The 21800-nt window shown below is 38.6% G+C and overlaps 1 protein-coding gene across 1 annotated transcript in view; it reads left to right on the plus strand.

Annotated features, from left to right (window-relative positions):
* Positions 1 to 21800, plus strand: part of TRHDE (thyrotropin releasing hormone degrading enzyme) — a 640581-nt gene that overhangs the window by 544327 nt on the left and 74454 nt on the right. The window contains exons 11-12 of the mRNA XM_075209536.1: positions 6336 to 6469; positions 6569 to 6624. Of these exons, the coding sequence (XP_075065637.1) occupies positions 6336 to 6469; positions 6569 to 6624 (190 nt within the window). The remainder of the gene's footprint in view (positions 1 to 6335; positions 6470 to 6568; positions 6625 to 21800) is intronic.

Consider the following 21800-nt stretch of genomic DNA (forward strand, 5'->3'; position numbering starts at 1 on the left):
CCTCAGGTTGGATAATTATTTTGACCAATTTCACCTTCCCGACATGGATAAAGGAAGTTTCTTCCATATGAGAAGTTTATCCTTAAAAAAGTCATTGAGTGGTTCCACATTAAGACTAATACAATCTTTCATGTTACTTGAAATTCATCTCCCCAAGCATTTAAATTTATAAGTCCACTGCAGTAGGTGTTGTGTTGTGCTTTCGCATCCCAAGGTATTTTGCCATGCATGGGGAATACACCGGACTTGGACCAGTTGATCCTAAAGCCAGAATACTTTCCAAAGTTATTGACCACTTCTAGTAGGTTGTTTATGAAGTTATCCTCATCCTTTAAAAAAAGGAGCATATTGTTCACGTAAAGAGAAATTTTATTCACATTGTTTCAGGGCAAATATTCTAGGATGCTTCCTAATAAAACCAAAGCAAACAGAGCAGGGGAGAGGGGGAGACCCTGTCTAGTGCCTCTCCCTAGAGTGTAGGGGTTGGAGGTGTAACCAGTTATGCACACCCTGGCTGCTGGAGCAGAAAAAAACAAATATACCCAGGCTATGAAGTTAAGCTTAAATTCAAATTCTATTTCCCAGAGTCAGCACCAATCCACTGAATCAAAGACCTTGGTCACATCAAGGGACATGACCACTACCTCAGCCTTGGGGGAGAGTGGCGGTTTTTTAATTGTGTGAATAACCTCTGAAGATAGCAGTAGATTAGTATTTACTGAGTTTAGTCTAGTGACAAGCACTTTGGCCTAGATCTTTATGCAGCTTTGTGCTTTTATATGTTCATGCAACATTTCAATGACTTCTGATATCCTTTTGTTTCAGGGTAGTAGGCGCAATATTCCATATATAATCTTAATTTACTACTACGTAATCACAGGTATACCTATACTTCTAATCACTCTGGATATATACATCTTGAGAAAATAAAAACAGAATTGCTAACTTGAAATCTAATTTCATTACTAGTTCACTCAATTTATATATAGGTATTATGATATAAAAGTATGAGTTAACCTGAGTATATTTTAATTCAAATGCTATCAATCACAAGTGTAATGATACAAGGCATTGCATCAACTTTTTAAATTGTACAGGTAGTGTAAGCTTACAGAGGCATGATGAGACATGCTTCATCTATAGACTACTGAGAATTTTATATTGGTCTGATCAAATTGTTATACTACTTTTAATTTAATTGTTGAATTAATATTTATATAACAAATTATATTAATATTGTCATATGTTCATGTATTATTATGAGAAATGTGTGGACAGTTTATAAAGTTTAGATATGCTAGTTTGTACTTATATAAAATACACATGTCAACCTGTTTTTGAGCAACATCTAAAGTGACTTTATTGTAAGACTAACATAATTAGCATAGGTTATCAAGTTAAATCCTTAATTATAACCAAGAACATAATAGTCAAGAACATCACCTGTAATTCTAATGACCTGCTTGTATCACAATGAATTGATGACTGTATCGCTAAAAACAAGACATGGGGGTAAATGTATCAAGCTGAGAGTTTTCCGGCGGGTTTGAAAAGTGGAGATGTTGCCTATAGCAACCAATCAGATTATAGCTATCATTTTGTAGAATGTACTAAATAAATGATAGCAAGAATCTGATTGGTTTTTCAAACCCGCCGGAAAACTCTCAGCTTGATACATTTACCCCATGGTTTTAGATACAGTTAATTGTCTTTCTTTTCCTAGGCTTGTAAGTATCAATATTGTGCTTATGAACTGACAGGCCCAACCAGCCTGTCATACTGAATAGTAGTTAAAGACAAGTGGATCCCTCTATATAAAATATATTGCTCATTCTTATAGATTGCAAGCTTGCAATCAGAGCTCACTTATAAAGTTCTGTGTAGTATGTTGACACTATATAAATAAATGATCATAATAACAATAATTCTCATTATGTACATTATTATTATGAGTGGACAGATTGTAGACACCAATAGATTAGTGCCACCCAATGGAAAATATTTGGATGAAACTGGTAGAATAAATGATTTCAGTCATTCATCTATCCACCTTTTAAACTTTCATTTCATTATGCTTTAGCTTAGTAAGAGCAATGTCTTTTTGAACTACAATACCAAAATACTTGGGAAATGACCTATAAAAACATCCGAAATAACAGCAAGAGAAAAAGACTATTATTACTATTATTGCAATACTTGTTACTTAGGTGAACCCAGCCTTTTTTCTTTTAGATATGTGAATGTTTCCTGTTTGATATAAAGTTCTTTTTCACTTTAGCTCACCTTGATTCTTTATTTTTAGATGAGCTCCTTTCTCATTGACAACTACTTTACATGGGAAATAGTTTCCATAGCAAGTTTATGTGGGAGGCTGTTTATGTCATGCTCAGAAACACACAGAATGCGACAAAGGCAGCAACTATATATTAGAAAAGTAACGAGTAGAATAAAACCATTGTTATCAGTGATGTTGATAATTCCCTTGAAAACTCTTATATTGCTTATTGTAAAGAACCTTTGTTAGAGTGATACATGTACATTTGACATATGTACAGTGTATACCGTACAGGCTCTCTAATCAATTTCCAAATCAAAATGCAATAGACATACTTGACTATGTTGCATTTTAAAAGACAACATAGTCAAGTAGGTTAATCTCTTGTATAACTACTCTACAGTACAGTGTACCTTTAAAACCTTATGCAAATGCCTACACAACTTAATCTTTAATATATATTTTCTCATATAACTCTGTTTGTCTTTGCCAGCAGTGGACCCAATCATCTGCTGCCAGAGGTGACATCACAAGTTGCACCCTTCTCATCGCTTACACAAATCAATAACAATATTAATGTATTAGTTTAGTGTGCAGTATAAAACACATACACACACACACACACACACACACACAATTTCATTATTATTAGATCTACCAATAAGGTATAAAAAGTAATTTAGTCTTTTGCAACAAAAAATATATACTCTCAACATTTTGCTGCCTTCAAGAACATCTGCATGAGACAGTTGTTTATGTTCGCCTCAGTATAAGCACACCTCTGGCCTTTGCTTGCTAAACAGAAAACATAACATTGCAGGCTTAAGGAGCGTTGTGTCAGATAAGCATCTACTTTTTCCATTTACTTCTCTCCTTATTTCTTCTTCTTATAGGATAGATAAGTAGAATGTTACCAAAATAAACAAGGGGAAAGCATGTAAGCACAAGGAAAAGCAGGGGATTTACAAGCTCCTGCCTTGTAAACCTATTTGTTGTGAGCAAATACTTCTGTAAAACCATGCAGGGCAATCATTAGGTGGTTTATATTAAAAATAAATTCAGTATCCTAAAGACAGTCCGGTTCCGAAAGGCTACTTACCTACATGCCTCTTACATGCGGGTGTGTTGGAATAAAGAGTTGTATGAGATATCTGTGAATGTGACCCGGTAGGTCAAGGAGACCCATTAATGTAAATATCTATTTTTATGTAATATCTAATTAGATTGTAAGCTCATTGCAGCAGGGCCTTTTTTACCTTTTGTTTAATGTAATTGTATGCTATTTATTTGTATCATGACCCCTTTATGTGCAGCCTAATGTAATATCTAGGCAATTTACAAAAAAAAAAAAAAGATGATGATTAGAGATGAGTGGTTCGAATTTGGAGAAATCTGACAGATGCAAGATCTGGGGGTAAATGTATCATACTCCGATTTGTACAAGTCGCCAGAAATCGACATGTTGACAGCTAAAATTTAAAGCGGCGCTGCCTTGTAAAGGGAAACTTTGCAAGGCAGCGCCGCTTTAAATTTTAGCTGTCAACTCGCCAATTTCCGGCGACTTGTACAAATCAGAGTATGATACATTTACCCCCTGGAGTTCGGAGTAGAAAATAAACATGACTCGATTCTTCGTGCCAAAATCAGATCTGAGAACGAGGCAAAAACATAATTTCTGGGAAAACATAAATGCACAACTCGCGCATATATATATGTATATATATATATATATATATATATATATATATATATATATATATATATATAAAATAATGTCCCACTAACTAGAAATACTAGTTCAGAACGATCTGAACTAGTATTTCTATTTAGTGGGACATTATTCTGAACTAGTATTTCTTTCTAATTCTATTTAGTCGAGACTCGAATGAGTAATACAGCCACAGCAGAACACCAAAAAAAGCAATTAGATTTATTTAATTTAAAATCCAAAGTTTTTCCAGTGAAAAAAGCAGTCTTCTGCGGGTCAGTTTTTGTGACATCTTTATGAAGGAGACAAAAAACAGGATTTGACTGTAAGCAACATCCAGCAAAAAAGCACATTTATTTATTTAAAATCGTTTCTCTTTTGCAGTCAGAGTAATTTTACATTTGGTGCGAGGCAGCCTCGATGACCTCTTTTTTAAGTGTGCAAAAAAATGGGTGTTGTGCTTGAATGGAAGCAATAGCGTGTTCTTTTCTTTGACTCTGAGTAGCGCAACCCCCCCCCCCCCCCCCCACAATAAATTGGTTTGTTAAAAAAATAAGAAATAATTATTAAATTGTCATGTAATTTTGCTGCTACTCTGTCACTAATTTTAGCCAGCCAAAATTGTTGACAATTTGAACAGTTGTGAAGAGATCATTGGAAAATAGACTGGAAATGACTGAAAATGAATGTTGATGCTATGAATAGTAATATAGGAAAAACAGCACAAATTCACATCAATTTAACTATTTTTCACAATTTTTAAATAAAATCAAATCCAAAACCAAAACAATTCAAGATTTTTGGGCAAAACCAGGAAGAAAACCAACATACAAAGACGTTTAAGAACCAAAACCACATCCAAAACCAAAATTCGGGGCTCCGAGCACATTTCTAATAATAATATCTACAGAGGTCAAATAATAAAGTATGCACAAATGCTGATTTTGTTCTACCTCTCAAGCATACAAAATATTATTTAAATTTACCAATTTGCTCTTATTTATACCATTAAGATGGTATGAGGAGAATACTATAGAAAACAGTATGTGCTTATTTGGTTAGTTTCTTTTTGTAAAATGTGTACTGTGATGAACATACTACTGCTAAAGTTGAGAAATTTTATTTGACCAATGCTATAATCTGTCATTATAAAACTGGTCCTCAGAATAAATTGCAAATTGTTAGAGAGTTTGTTTTACTAAACATGATATGCTACTGACATTACATTTTAAAGTTTGTTAAATTGACCATTACTGCAATTTTTATTTATGGATAACTGCATGTAATGTTTGCAAAATACTTCATTAGGTGTATGTATGAGCAGTAGTTAATATTTGTTCTATTAAAAGCTAGAAAAAAACAATGATTGTAGCAATGTGTTTATCACCAGCTAAATTACAAATGTTTCAAATACAGACTAATAAAATTAGAATATACTATTTCTATTTCTACATTATACAGTACATACCATCTTAACTGTTAGGACTCTGCAAATTTACCTAAGCCACCTGTAAGGATTTTATGAAACCATCATTGATAACATCACAATTATATCTTGTTGAAATATTTCACATGAACATTTTTAACATCATTCCATAAATGAAAATTTACATTATACAAAACCCCCTATGACATCAACTATTAGTACAATAGTCATGTTAATAAAACCACATTCAGTACAGGATATTATACCTTAATTCTGATGCATTACGTATACAAATATAGGCTTATTATATACTATTTTGTTATTAATGACACAATAAAACAAGCACTAAATGTATGATATACCATGGAGCTGTCCATTTTGTGTGCTGCACTAAAGCTGCATTGAAAAGTAATCTGTAGAGATGTACTAAACTTGTAATTCATTTGTTTGAATAATCCGTGTATTTTTTATATCCTGCATCAAACAAATTGCTGTTTTAGAAATAAAAATATTATTGTTTCCTGCTCTGTATTTCTCATATGAGAAGTTATATATTTCAAATAAGTCACGATCGATTGACACAGAAAACTAACTCTGGCAAGTGTCTCTTATTGCATTGACTGTAAAATCCAACAAAGCACACTGTAATGAAATGAAAGTTTAGAATGTTTTAGATTATTGATGTGGTTTTTCCTGATAGTGAGAACAGATGCTGTATAAATAATTTCAAATGCACTGTTATTTAGACTGTGGAAATTTCTTTCCTAATGCCTAACTAATTACCTCAGACAATTAGTAAGCTTAATGAGCATAAAGTACTGTTTATCATCCATTTTTGTTTCTAATGTAACATGGTTTCTCTAAATGTTTAGAAAACAGCAGAGTTTAAAGCACATTAAATAATTTACACTTTTTGTTCATTTTAGAAGACCATCGAATTCCCATACTGGATGAAAGCAATTGGGTGCTGGGGAACATTGATCAAATTGGTTACTTTAGGGTTAACTATGATGTCAAGAACTGGAGGTTACTGATTGACCAGCTAATGAGGAACTGTGAGGTACTGTAAGTTCTTGTTAAGTTTGTTTTGCAGGGATTTGTTTTGATCTAAAGCTCCCCACTGGCATTATCATCCTAAACGGTTCCATTTTTCTCATAGGTCATTTCTGTCAGTAATCGAGCAGGACTGATCGATGATGCTTTCAATCTGGCAAGGTATGTTTTCTTGCAGATGTCCAACTTAATGAGCAATCTTGTCAACTATTGTTTGAAAGCTTCAGTGGAGAATGGGGTTGCACCTCTTTTGCTTCAATTTATTTGGATAAGTTTCACACTTGAAGAAGCATGATTTTTCTTCTGGCTCGCCATGCATAACGCTTCTTTTGTTTCTTTCCTCACCATACTTCCACAGTCTGAAGCAATCACCACATTTACTGATCAATAGCCGCTTCAGGGTATTTCCATAGCTGCGAAGTCTTGATCAATTTTTCAGCAGGTTTATGCTGAAGATTAATGATCTAGGCCTTTTTCCTTTGCTAATGAACTGATTTAAAAATGGCCATGCTATATTACATTTTTTAAGGGAAATGCCTTCTCGCTTCAATATTGTTTTCATATAACATGAAATGTCTTCAAAAGCAATGATTCCATTCACTAAAAAAGTCTAAATAGGATTTCAAAAGCTTTGCACAACATTTCAGGACAGTTCAGCCTGTGGACTGACCCTGTAATTGTGTCTTGAACCCAGATTCAAAAAACGAAAATAAAACTCTATAAATATTATAAAGAGGCCATTGTATACTACTATCACTTAACAAGATATCTTGCGACAAGCACCCACAGCGAAAATTCCACATGGGTTTTATGCTTCAGGTTGACACATATTTAATGATACCATCTCCTGTTCTGCATACTATGCACCTCTTAATTGTACATCCTGGAATAGTTTGAAAGTTAACTATGTCTAATGAACTGATTACTTGGCCTGTCCTACCTTCTGCCTCATTGACAATAGAACATAAAGTGACTGTTTTTAAATTGTCTATTTTCTCTCTAATCTATAATATAGAGGCCATTTCAATTTTTAAACTAATACAATTCTAGATGACTGTGTCTACTTCTTTTGTCTTGACGTACAGATAGCACTGCTGTTAGGGATGCACTGCGGAAGTAAAGGAAGTAAAATAGTTGAATAGATATAAAATGAAGCCTTTCCATAACAATATGAAACATCAAATGTTAGACTTCACTATTCCTAGAAGTGCCTCAGAATGTGCGCCACTGGGACCTTGGCTGTTAAGTGTTTAGTGTAGTCATTGAATCCCTGCCCCCCCCCCCCCACACACACACACACACACACACACTCACACACACACACACACACATTAACATCCACCTAATTTGAAACATTAACTCCAATGATTACTAACCTATAATATGGTATTCCCACAAGCCTAACTAACATTTTTCTAATATGACCCACACCTACCACCGTTTCTTCTTAAATTACAGGCACTAGGAGGTAGATGTGACATTCTAAACTATATCTACTTTTATCTTCTTATCATGGAAATCTATCTCTTTCCAGTGACCAATCCCTTCCTGAGTTTCATCCCAGATGTCAGGGAATTCACACTGATTGCATGAATCATTTTTTTGCATTGATGGTTTGAGCCGCATCCTCCAATGAATAATTTGCTTGGAACTAGGGAAATGAATTGGGAATTACACTGGAAGTTTGATTTCTCTGACATTGGGTGACACTCTGTTAAAGAGCTAACCTCTAGGCAGCATGGGGGTACAGTGCTTAGCATTGCTATCTCACAGTGCTTGGGGTCACACGGGGACTGAGGTAAATGAATAAATATTCTCTTAAAAAGCTGCATAATATTTTAGTGCTAAAACTGTTATAAATAATAAATAAAATAATAAATAACTTCAGTATACCAAATGCTAAAGCTGGGTAGACACGTATTTAATTACACAATTCACAACTGTTTGGTCAGATATTGCAAGAGTGTGTACGTTTCCACATTTATGTTATATAGTACCAAAATACATCATCTGTTTATTTGGTTTTTAAATTCCTAAAAATCACGACCAACGATGGAATGATATCTGGCAAATATGGAAGTGTGTACGCAATCACGACAATCTGTCCAACACTTCTGCCGATAGTTCCTCTGTATATCTGTATAGTGTGTCTGGAGTCATGATCTTTTCAGCAGATTGTTCTGAGAGATGAAGATCATAGACCTGAAGGTAAATTGTGTAGATGTGTACACATGAATCAACATGCTCATCTGAACTTTCAATCGGTGAAATCGTTACAGAAATTACATCTGAAGTAAGATTGCATAGGTGTGCACACAGGTTTAGAAAAGACTAAAAAGTCAAGAAGGCCTAAGGTTAGAACATGTTTTAACCTGCTCAACAGTATTTGAGTTAGCTCACGCTTGTGCAAGCACCTTCACACATGTTCGCCAGTTTGTATATATTGAAGTTAATTTTGTCAATCTTTATTGTGAATGGTGAACGTGAACCTGGAATGGCAAATGTGAACCGCAAATGGCAAGTCTCACATGTCATCCTTGAGCGAGATTCTTGGGCCTTGAAAGCAAACTGCAAACTTGAGCTGCAAATTTTGTACTGCAAGCTCTAAACTGGGTCCATAGATTTACATTGTTTTTATTGATTATGCTCATTAAATAATTTTCTATGCGCATACTCATAAGTTTATTTCGTTCACCAGTTCATTAAAGAATGCCAAATCAAACAAAATCCATTAAATTCCTAACCTTTTTGATGTATTTGTTATTTAATCACTTGCCAGAAACTGTGATAAGTACTAAACTCAAAACAGTATTTTAGAATAGGAGGTACACAATGTATCAATTAGAAGTACAACCCGCACTTCACTATCGAGACAGCTGCTCTCTAGGCCTGAAAGAAGACTGTAGGGCCTCATTTGAGTGCCTGCTAACAGGTGAGAATAAGCAGTCAATGAGCAGTTCATTACAATGTTTCTGATGGCTATACTAATCACTAAAACAGGCCATGTGTATGGACACTGCGATAGAATGTTATCTGGAGTATCTTATGGCAACATACAGTGGTCGAATTGAACATTTAGAAGTGGCGGTTTGAAAAATGAAATAGGAATAGGAATGTAAGTGAATGGAATTTGATAGTTTTATAATGAAATCAGTAGGATAAGTGGCTGTATGGCATACCACCATATTCACACCCACTTCGAGCATAAGTGAGGCAGCTGCGTGGTTTACTATGTGAGTATCACTTCTAGGTATAATATTTGAATAGTAACAATGGAAATGGTAAATGATGCTTGGATGCAGTTGAGAAGCCCATTTTATCAACTTTGCAGTGGGTCCCTAATACCTGTACCTGCCTCCTGTGTCAAAGTCATTTTTCAAGGCAATTGCTACTTTGTGCAATCTTATTGACTTTCAGGCTTTGAGACTAAATTTCAGGACAGTCCCTAAGTATACATTAAAGAAGAAATGTGCAGGTGACAGAAAACCTCTAACAAAAGTAACTAAGTCTGAATTATGGTCATTGGTATAGTTGACATTTGAGAGCAATACCACATTTCTTTCAAATGATTATTATTTTTTTATTTTCTTTTTACAAGACAGTTTATCGATTCATTAGTCAACTGTAATGTGAGTAAAAGAGTCTGGCTCTAGAAAGTTCCCTGCAGTTTTCATTCTGCAAGAGAATGTACAGTTATGCCTTCTCTAAGAAATTTGCTCTTATGAACCATTGTACTTAAATAACATTTCTGTGTATTACAACCTGCAGCCAGCTTCATTAAATATTTTCAAAGTGATGTATCTTTATTAATATGTGGAGTTTTATTTCAATGTGATTATCTCTGTAGCATAGGGCACATAAAAGGGCAATTCCTCCCAAGTACAAGTTGAACTAATAGTAGTGACCTATTACAGTGCTTCTGTCTCTAACTAAATGTTAACAATTTTTAATAAACAATTAAAAAATATTTTGTGTATATAGCTATATATAAAGGTGTAAGTTACCAATCTTAAAAACAAAGTTAAAGTGGAGTGGTTGATATAATATTTCTCCAGAAAAAATGTATTTAATGAGACACATTAAAGCAACATTACATTTTAAACCCACAAATAGGAAAATACGTTTTTCCATCATACACAATCTTTCTTAAATGAGATAATTAATTATATTGTTCTGTTAAACTGACATTTTGAAATGCAACATATAATAAGTGTCCTTAAAAAGTAGGGCACTTTTTTTGCCATTTAAATGCAGAAATTAATTTTGTAATTACTTTACATATTCTCTGCACATGTAACAGTTGTAGTACCCTCTCTACACTCTCTCATGTCTGTTCCTTTTCCATCAGCCTTATATGTCCTGTTTTGTTTTTTATGTATAATTTAATTATCATTGTATGGACTGTCTGGTGCCTTATAAATAAATGACGACGACGATGATGAACTACTTGAGTATCTAGCCAACTAATAGCTACACCAGAGCATATCTGTATGCTGAGAACTGCTCCCAGTAGACAACCCAATTGATGTTTTAACTGGTCAACATTAGTAACCAGGGACTTTGTCAAGGACAAACAAAATACCAGGGAGAAAACCTGAGACAATTTCTGGAAATTACCTGTGCCTGTTTTTTTATTAATATGCAAATATTTTTAAATTTTGAAAATAACACAAATTAAAACATAAAGGGCCTGATTCATGCTGCACGTATTGTGCATTTTTTTTAAACACAGGAGAATATCTTAATTCTACAAGGAACGGATATGAAGATACGTGTGGTGATGAATACAGGTGTAGGCCTGCTATGCTCTACTAGACAGGACACAGCAGAATATGTTCCATACATATGTGGAATATAAACTCACAAAAGAATATGCAGAAAAATAAGAAAACTATTCAGTTAATGTCACCTGTTAATAATATAGTCATTAAAGACAAAACATTAAAAAATAAAAAAAAGTCCCACTCCCATAAAATTCATTCATTAGGATGTTGTTAATGTCTACTGTACATAAAGTAGTTTTTTAAGTTGCTCCTGATGTCCAAGCATACATACTGAGCTGTCATCACTAGTAATTGGCACTCAGACTAGACCTGTAGCTGGTGCAAGAGATACGACTGAAAAACAAGTACCTTAAAGATGCCCAGAAATTGAATCGGATTCTGCTGCGTGCGTTCAAGTTTGGCACTCCCTTATTGTACATTCCCATTTCCCTCCGTGAAATCAAAGGCTGTAGTAAGTGTCTTTTGCGTTCAAAGTTTAATTGGATGTTGATGCGTTCTGCTGCGTATGCTCGAGTTCTGGACATGCGCAGAGTAATTGTGCACATTGTTTGCAAAAAAATCCAAAAAACCGTCAGTTGCACTCCTTAATGAATCAGGCTCAAAGCCTCTAATTAAATTTACTTTCTATTTGCCATTTTCCCTTTTATTTTTAGCTGAAATATATCCAAAATTCTAAGCAATTTGATCACTAACACCGTACTTGGACAGTTAATCAGAGATGTCAAAATGCGAGGTATGTCTATTAAACAATGATATTGTGATTCCACCTAGTAAAAAAAAGTCAGAACTGGTTATAACTGCATACGTAGTAACCTTGAACCGGTTAGAACATGCATGATAAGCTGCAACACTCTATGACGTTCAGTTGATTGTGAGTCGTAATTTAGTTTGGTTGTGTTTTCTGTGGAGTGCCAAAAATAGTTTAAAAGTTGAACAACGTGTCAATTTGACATTTTTAGTATAATTGCACAAAACACCAACAGGATGTTTTCAAATGCTTACTACGGCCTATGGGAATGACTGCCTGTCTCATGCGCGTGAGTTTGAGTGGCACAACAGATTTGGCGAGGGACGTGAGAATGTCGAAGATGATGAATGCCCTGGACGACCTTGCACTTCAAGAACCGAAGAAAATGTAGAAAAAAAATCAGTCAGATTGTTCGAAAAGACCGCCGACTCAGACTTCAGCGATGTATTAGTGCAAATGGGGAGTATATTGAAGGGGACAAACATTTAAATATGTAATACCAATAAATAAAGGTGAGTTATTTATTCAGTCTCATTATTTAAAAGACATACCTCGTACATGTTTAATTTAAATAGGGAGACTGTGGTTATATAGGGTATATATATATATATATATATATATATATATATATATATATATTGCCCCAAAAATAGTATCTGGTTAAATTTCATGGATACTGTTTCTTGTGCGAGAGACATTGAATACATTATTAAATTCTGTTTGTGAATTTGCCATCACCGCCTCACATGGCGATGAACTGATCAGGCTACTCTCTTACAGTATATAACCCCCTTCCTATACTCATGGTGAAACTGTCTTTACTCTATTTGTAAATTGATGACCCCTTGTTCTCTATATGGTCCTTGGTATGAAACATTTTAGACAAATGTTTGTACTGATGTCAAACACATGTAAAAATAATATTTTCATGCCTCCAAAGCACAATTTGTCACACCGAAATTTTCTATCCAGTCTTCATAATTTACATTTTCATTTCCTTGATTAATAAGATTGCCCACCTCTGAACACTCCCAAGTTCTCCTTAGAGTGGGTTGCCCAAAACTGGGCCTCATATCCAAGACTTATACAATGCTATTGTATCTTTTTATTTCTGTCATTAATATTTTATGTTGCAATGAAAATGTTTATTTATTTTATTATATAGATTTTATTTCTTTCTACTTGAATCTGTCAATTAGAAATTTATTATATTCTCTCTTATCAATTCAACATTTTTAAAATAAAAGTTTGTATTCTCAAAATCAAGGAATATAGTTTTATTCTTTACAAATGCATTTATTTGGGATTTATGTTTGTGTTTGAAAATTAACTTAAGGTTCTGCCTCCCAAAACAGAACAATAGATTGTCAGATTCACATTAAGGACAAGAAATGGGTCACCTCATCTCTCTCTCTATCTAATCAATATTAGTTAGCACCTGTATATTAAGCATCACTTAACTTCCCACTAATTGGACATCCTGCTGGATGCATTTTGTATTAATAGAGAATGCAGAATAAGATGTGTACTCAAAAAAGAAAATGATATAGTAAAGAAAATAGTTTTTTAAAAATATATTTTTAATTTTAATAGCATCTATTATAATGTCTGTTAAATAATAGCATATAATAATGCAATAACTTGTTATATAAATAATTTATTATTAATGTATTATTAGTCACATATTTGTGTTTTGTAGCTGTATCTTAATAAAGCTTACATGTCCTATATATAACTACAGAATCTTCTGCTCTAAGGGCAGGAGAGTTGAATTAGTTGAACCACTTTTCCCATGGGTTGGGTAGGCTTGAACGATTAGTACAAATCCGACAGCGACAATCCCTACAAAAAAAATCTGAATTCATCAAAAACCGTTCGCAAATTAAACAGACTTACCTGAAACGCTGCACATCCCCAATGGCACCAGTTATTCCAAATGGACAGCTCTTCGGCACTACAGCTTGATGTCATTGCGACTACTGTCATTGTGAATTTAAAGTGGCAATGTCGGGACCCCTATGGTTAAGTGTTTAAAGACTTAACCCGACATTGCTGCTTTAAATGACCATTGACAGAGGTCTTGATGACGTCAAGCTGTAGTGCTGAAGACCTGTCCATTCGGAATAACTTGCTGTCAGCATGCTGGTGCCATCTGAGATTTCTGGGTTCTGGGTTTCTGGTAAGTCTGTTTATTTTGCAATCAGGTTTTGATAAATTCGGATTATTTTTTTTTGTAGGTCTTGTCGTTGTCGGATTTACACACTACAAAAATGTTTCATGAGATTAGAACTAGCTTCATGATGAATTTAACAAGTCAGTGGCAGAACTACCATTGGTGCAGCAGCTGCCGTGTACCGGGACTCATGGAGGTAATGGGGCCCTCTGAATGGCAGATTCAGAGGGTCGGGGACCCCGGTTCCCTACCTCCCTGCACCAGGGCCCATAGTTTACTAGTTCCGCCTCTGTAACCAGTCAATGTGTCACCAACACAGAGGTACACAGCATTGCTTCAACACTATGGGTCCAGAAGATCACAAGGTAGAATATAATTTCTAAATACTTTTTAGCTTAGTCTAATTTAGCTTTATGGTAGAGTCATGCTAATATTAGAGGTCTACTTTCTTTTTTGTAATATATATAACTATCAAACTTCAAAATGGTCATGCTCAGTTTCCTTTTATCAAAAATTAGTAAGTATATATTAAATGCATTTTGATAATAATACCAATGTAGGGAAGTTGTCACTCACCGGACTGTGAGTGCTTCTTCCCGGACATTTAGGAACCGTGGCCGTCCTCCATCCTGAGGGACTGCGCATGCGCAGCCCTTTCCAAACCTTCAGTGTATGTTCCTTTAACTTAATTGGCAGATCAGGCAACCTCCCTATATTAAGCACCTGTGGTCAACACCACGTTGCCTGATCTTGGAGTCTCATTCCCCATGAGTCTCTGAAGGTGTTCCTGTGTTTCCTCGTTTATTCAGCCCAGCTGATTCCTGTGGTTTCCAAACCACTTCTACCTCTGTGGTTTCCAAACCACTTCTACTACTGTGGTTCCCATACCACTTCTACCATCTACTGTATCATCGTGACTGTGAGCTGATTCCTATCCGCTGCCTCCGTGCACTACAGTCTTCAAACCACTTCTCCTACTGTGGTTCCCATACCACTTCTACCATCTACTGTATCATCGTGACTGTGAGCTGATTCCTATCCGCTGCCTCCGTGCACTACAGTCTTCTAACCACTTCAACTCTACCTTGTATCATTGGGACTGTTAGCTGATGCCTATCCGCTGCCTCCGTGCACTACAGTCTTTCATTCACATCCACTCACCTGTTCATGATTGTGACTGCCAGCTGATTCCTATCCGCTGCCTCCGTGCACTACAGGCTTCAACCTGCAACTCGTCTGTGTTTCATCATCGTGACTGTTTGGCTGATTTCTATCCGCTGCCTCCGTGCACTACAGTCTTCAACCTGCAACTCGTCTGTGTTTCATCATCGTGACTGCTAGCTGATTCCTATCCGCTGCCTCCGTGCACTACAGTCTTCAACCTGCAACCCGTCTGTGTTTCATCGTGACTGTTTAGCTGATTCCTATCCGCCGCCTCTGTGCGCTTCAGTCTTCAGCCCTTGTCAACTCTCCCGTGTTTCCTTGAGTCTGCTGCCACTATTGCTACCCGCTACTCTCCGTGATCAACTGTTCCAGTTCAACTCTGCTCTGGTGTCCTATCGTTACTGCACCTGCTGGTTGCTATTGGCTACCTCCGTGTTCCCGCAGAGACCCGCTGCTGTTACTTCTCAGCGCTACGCATCCATCTACTGCTGATCCGCTCTCCACGCCTTCCTGGATTCCCTGCTGGTCTACCTACCTGTGCGCTGCACCTGCTAGACCACCGCTTCACCCATCCAGGGACTTTGCATCCTGCCGGCCTCCTGCCGTTCAGGTATCTCTGCACTTCTGTCTGACTGCCTTCTCCTGAACCACGGTATGCATACTTCCCATTGACTGTGCTGTGTATTGCATACCTTGCTGGACTGTGTTGGTTCTCCTCTGGAGTGTACTATCCGCTGAGTCTATTGCCATCATTGACTGTGTTATCTCATGCTGGATTACTTCAAGAGACTTTCTATATTGGCAGTGTTGTTCAGTCATTTATACATTTATATTGTGCATATTACTGTGGATCAAAGTCAAGGTGCCCGTGTATATATTGTGTTGCAGTCTCTCCCCGTGCACCTCCTCACATATATATTCAGTAGTACAACTTGCTAGTGGCAGACCACTGACTCCTGTTTACAGTTTCACCTGTTCCAGTATCCTCTCACATAGCAGTGGTACACCTTGCTAACGCAGACCACTGACTCCCCGGATACCTCCACTTGGATTCCATTCCTTCACTCAGACAGCGGTACAACTTGCTATCCGCAGACCGCTGACTCTCATCACCTCCTCGTTTCTGTTGGACATTCCTCCTCACTATAGCAGTGGTACAACTTGCTACCGCAGACCACTGACTACCTTCACGTGTCCTTTGTCCATACAGTTCCTCGTGTATTACTACCTCCATATTGCCAGTGCTGCTAGTCATAGACTTTCCTGAGCATCTCATCATCTGCTTTTCCTGTTCCGTGATCACCCTGCTACCAGAGTACCATATTACCACCTATACTGCTCTGGTAAGCCTATCACCTGGTGATCCCTGGGTAAAGACTCCTAGTGCCCGTGACAGTAAGATCAGGCCATGACAGACCCAGATACGGAACCTACTGCTAAAGAGATGCTGCAGCATCTGGTCAGCCGTGTGGAGCAACAGGATGCTCGCCAACAGCTGTTACTTCAATGTTACCAATCGTTAACCTCCCAAGGAACATCTGGACAGACTGTTACAGCTAGTATTGAAGCTCCTGTGCTTTCCTCCGTTTCCCCAGTGCCATCCCAGGTGTCTACAGCTCCTACGCTTCACCTGCCTACTCCGTCAAAATATGACGGGGACCCCAAAACTTGTAGAGGTTTCCTTAACCAATGTTCAGTCCATTTTGAACTCCAACCTCAAAATTTTTCTACCCATCGTTCCAGAGTGGCCTATCTTATCTCATTGTTTTCTGGACAAGCCCTGGCTTGGGCCTCCCCTCTGTGGGAAAGAAACGATCCAATTCTACAAGATAGTGCCAAATTCATTTCCACGTTCCGAAGTGTGTTCGATGAACCAGGTCGTGTGACCTCCGCTGCTTCCAGCATTCTTCGTTTGCGACAAGGCTCCCATACAGTAGGACAGTATGTCATTCAATTTAGGATCTTAGCCTCTGAACTTCAGTGGAACACTGAAGCATTAGTTGCCGCCTTCTGGCAGGGGCTCTCCGATAAAATTAAAGATGCACTGACTACCCAAGAGCTTCCTTCGTCACTAGAAGATTTGATCTCTCTTTGCCATCGTGTAGACATGAGATTTCGTGAAAGAGAATCTGAGAAAACAACTTCTGCTAAAGCACCTCTTCGTTTAAACCCTCAATTTCGTCCAGTTTCACCTTCTGTGATTCCCATGGAGATAGGACGTTCCAAATTATCTTTAGAAGAGAGGAAACGAAGAGTAAAGAATAGACTCTGTATCTATTGTGCTGATTCCACACATATGCTCAGTTCTTGCCCTAAGAAATCGGGAAATGCCAGGCCCTAACTAGTTCTGGAGAGGTGAAGTTAGGGTCCCTGGAGTCCTCTCCATTGTCTATGAAATCTAAAGTCTGCGCTTTCGATGTTACGATTTCCTTTGCTACCAAATCCTTTGAGTCACAGGCATTGATTGATTCCGGAGCAGCAGGAAATTTCATTTCTAAATCACTAGTGAATCAATGGTCCCTACCAGTGATCACTTTAAAAACACCCATTACTGTGACGGCTATAGATGGATCACGTCTCATCAATGGTCTCATCACCCAGAGTACGTCTCCAGTAACCCTTCAGATTGGTGTACTACACCATGAAGAAATTTCGTTTTTAATTCTTCCTGTTACGACAAGTCCGATTGTCTTAGGCCTTCCATGGCTTCAATGTCACTCTCCCCAGATTGACTGGCGCACCCCTCAAGTTACGTCTTGGGGGCCTGAATGTCACCATCGTTGTCTCTCTCAAGTTATTCCTCTTAAAGTACAGCAATCTTCCATCTCATCTTCCTCCCCGGGACTCCCTCCTCAGTATGCTTCATTTGCCGATGTGTTTGATAAAGCTCAGTCTGAACGTCTTCCTCCTCATCGTTCTTGGGATTGTCCGATCGACCTTCTACCTGGCAAGACTCCTCCCAGGGGTCGGGTCTATCCTCTCTCGTTACCTGAAACTCAAGCCACATCTGAGTACATACAGGAGAATCTCCAGCGTGGGTTCATTCGACCTTCCACCTCTCCCGCTGGAGCTGGGTTCTTCTTCGTCAAAAAGAAGGATGGATCATTACGCCCTTGTATAGATTTTCGTGGACTCAACGCCATTACTATCAAGAATCGGTATCCCATTCCGCTGATCACTGAGCTATTTGATCGCATCAAGGGAGCTCGGATATTTACTAAGTTGGATCTTCGTGGTGCCTACAATTTAATTAGAATCCGTTCCGGTGACGAATGGAAGACCGCGTTTAACACCAGAGATGGGCATTACGAATATTTAGTAATGCCCTTCGGGCTGTGTAATGCCCCCGCGGTTTTCCAGGGTTTCATCAATGAGATCTTTCGGGACTTATTATATGTATGTGTCGTTGTCTACCTGGACGACATATTGATCTTCTCACAGGACCTGCCTTCTCATCACCAACATGTGGCAGAGGTCCTCTCCAGACTACGGAAAAACTCGTTGTTCTGTAAATTGGAAAAATGTTCATTCGAGTTACCCCAGATTCCATTCTTGGGGTATATAGTTTCCGGAGTTGGCCTGAAGATGGATCCAGACAAAGTAAATGCTGTACTACATTGGCCTCAGCCAACTACTCTTCGTGCCATCCAGCGTTTTTTAGGTTTTGCCAATTACTATAGACGCTTCATTCAAGACTTCTCATCCATTGCATCTCCCATTGTGGCCTTAACTCGGAAAGGGGCTAATGCTAAGCAATGGTCATCTGAGGCTCTCCAAGCCTTTCAAATCCTCAAAGAGTCCTTTTCGTCTGCTCCCATTCTGCGACAACCTGATGTGACACTCCCCTTCTTCCTAGAAGTAGATGCCTCTAATGTGGGCTTAGGAGCTATTCTCTCCCAACGCTCGGAGCAACAAAAATTACATCCTTGTGCCTTCTACTCTCGGGGTCTTCTGCCCGCAGAGAAAAACTATACTATCGGGGACAAGGAGTTGCTGGCCATCAAAGCTGCATTAGAGGAATGGAGATACTTGTTGGAAGGAGCTCGCCATCCGGTGACGATCTTCACGGATCATAAGAACTTGTCATATTTGCAATCTGCTCAATGCTTGAACCCTCGTCAAGCAAGATGGTCTCTTTTCTTTTCCCGTTTTGAATTAATTATAACCTTCAAACCAGCTGCTAAGAACAAGAAAGCTGACGCTCTATCTCGAGCTTTTGTGACGTCCTCTGATGTAGAAGAGGTTCCCAACCATGCTATTCTAGATCCCAAATGTATTTCTCTGGCTGCTTCATCCACCAAAATGCTACCATTTGGGAAGACCCTCGTGCCTCCTACTCTGAGGAGGAAAATCCTTTCGTGGTTCCATGCCTCTCGTTTTTCTGGACACGCCGGTGAACATAAGACCTTTGAGATTCTCTCTCGTAGTTACTGGTGGCCTTCAATGAGGAGAGACGTCAAAGAGTTTATTGCTTCCTGTGATTTATGTTCTCAGTTCAAATCCTCCCGCAGAACTCCAGCAGGGTTGCTGCGACCACTACCCATTCCGTCCAAGCCTTGGACCCATATTAGTATGGATTTCGTTACTGATTTGCCACCAAGTAAGAATCACAATACTATTTGGGTAGTGGTAGACAGATTTTCGAAGATGGCTCATTTCGTCCCTCTGTCCGGTTTACCTTCCTCGTCTACTCTGGCTGAACATTTCATTAAAGAAATCTTCCGCATCCATGGATGTCCGTCTGAGATTGTGTCAGATAGAGGAGTACAATTCGTTTCCAGATTCTGGCGGGCCCTTTGTAAAACCTTGGGCATACGATTAGCACTCTCATCGTCTTACCATCCGCAATCTAACGGACAAACGGAACGAGTCAATCAAGATCTTGAGACTTTTATTAGGATGTTCTCTTCAGCCAACCAAGACAACTGGGTAGAATTGCTCCCTTGGGCTGAATTCGCCCATAACAACATGTACCATGAGTCATCATCCAAAACTCCATTCTTTGTGGTCTACGGTCACCATCCGTCTTTTCCGGAATTTCCTGCCCTCCCGCCCACCCAAGTTCCTGCTGTGGAGACTGCTTGTCAGACCTTCAAAAATATCTGGTCTCAGGTCAAAACCTGTTTAAAGAAGACATCTAACAAATATAAGTCTTTCGCAGATAAGAAGAGGCGGGCTATTCCACCACTAAAAATTGGAGATCGTGTCTGGTTATCTACCAAAAATATTCGTTTGAAGGTTCCATCTATGAAATTCGCCCCTCGTTTTATTGGTCCATATAGGATCATTCAAGTTATCAATCCAGTATGTGTTAAACTTCTTCTTCCTAAGAATCTTCGGATCTCCAATGCCTTCCATGTGTCCTTGCTCAAACCTCTCATCATCAACCGTTTCTCGACTCCTCCCTCAGCACCGCAGCCAGTTCAAGTTCATCAGGAGGAGGATTTCGAGATTACTGAGGTATTGGATGCAAAAATTTCGCGAGGAGTCCTCCGTTTCCTCGTTCATTGGAAGGGCTTTGGTCCTGAAGAGCGTTCATGGATCAAAGCTGAAGATCTTAATGCTCCTGCCCTTCTGAAGAAGTTTTATTCCAAAAATCCGGACAAGCCCGGTTCCAGGCGTTCTGTGCCCACCTTTAAAAGGGGGGGTACTGTCACTCACCGGACTGTGAGTGCTTCTTCCCGGACATTTAGGAACCGTGGCCGTCCTCCATCCTGAGGGACTGCGCATGCGCAGCCCTTTCCAAACCTTCAGTGTATGTTCCTTTAACTTAATTGGCAGATCAGGCAACCTCCCTATATTAAGCACCTGTGGTCAACACCACGTTGCCTGATCTTGGAGTCTCATTCCCCATGAGTCTCTGAAGGTGTTCCTGTGTTTCCTCGTTTATTCAGCCCAGCTGATTCCTGTGGTTTCCAAACCACTTCTACCTCTGTGGTTTCCAAACCACTTCTACTACTGTGGTTCCCATACCACTTCTACCATCTACTGTATCATCGTGACTGTGAGCTGATTCCTATCCGCTGCCTCCGTGCACTACAGTCTTCAAACCACTTCTCCTACTGTGGTTCCCATACCACTTCTACCATCTACTGTATCATCGTGACTGTGAGCTGATTCCTATCCGCTGCCTCCGTGCACTACAGTCTTCTAACCACTTCAACTCTACCTTGTATCATTGGGACTGTTAGCTGATGCCTATCCGCTGCCTCCGTGCACTACAGTCTTTCATTCACATCCACTCACCTGTTCATGATTGTGACTGCCAGCTGATTCCTATCCGCTGCCTCCGTGCACTACAGGCTTCAACCTGCAACTCGTCTGTGTTTCATCATCGTGACTGTTTGGCTGATTTCTATCCGCTGCCTCCGTGCACTACAGTCTTCAACCTGCAACTCGTCTGTGTTTCATCATCGTGACTGCTAGCTGATTCCTATCCGCTGCCTCCGTGCACTACAGTCTTCAACCT

Source organism: Mixophyes fleayi, chromosome 4, assembly GCF_038048845.1.
Source record: "Mixophyes fleayi isolate aMixFle1 chromosome 4, aMixFle1.hap1, whole genome shotgun sequence".
NCBI classification, from domain to species: domain Eukaryota; kingdom Metazoa; phylum Chordata; class Amphibia; order Anura; family Limnodynastidae; genus Mixophyes; species Mixophyes fleayi.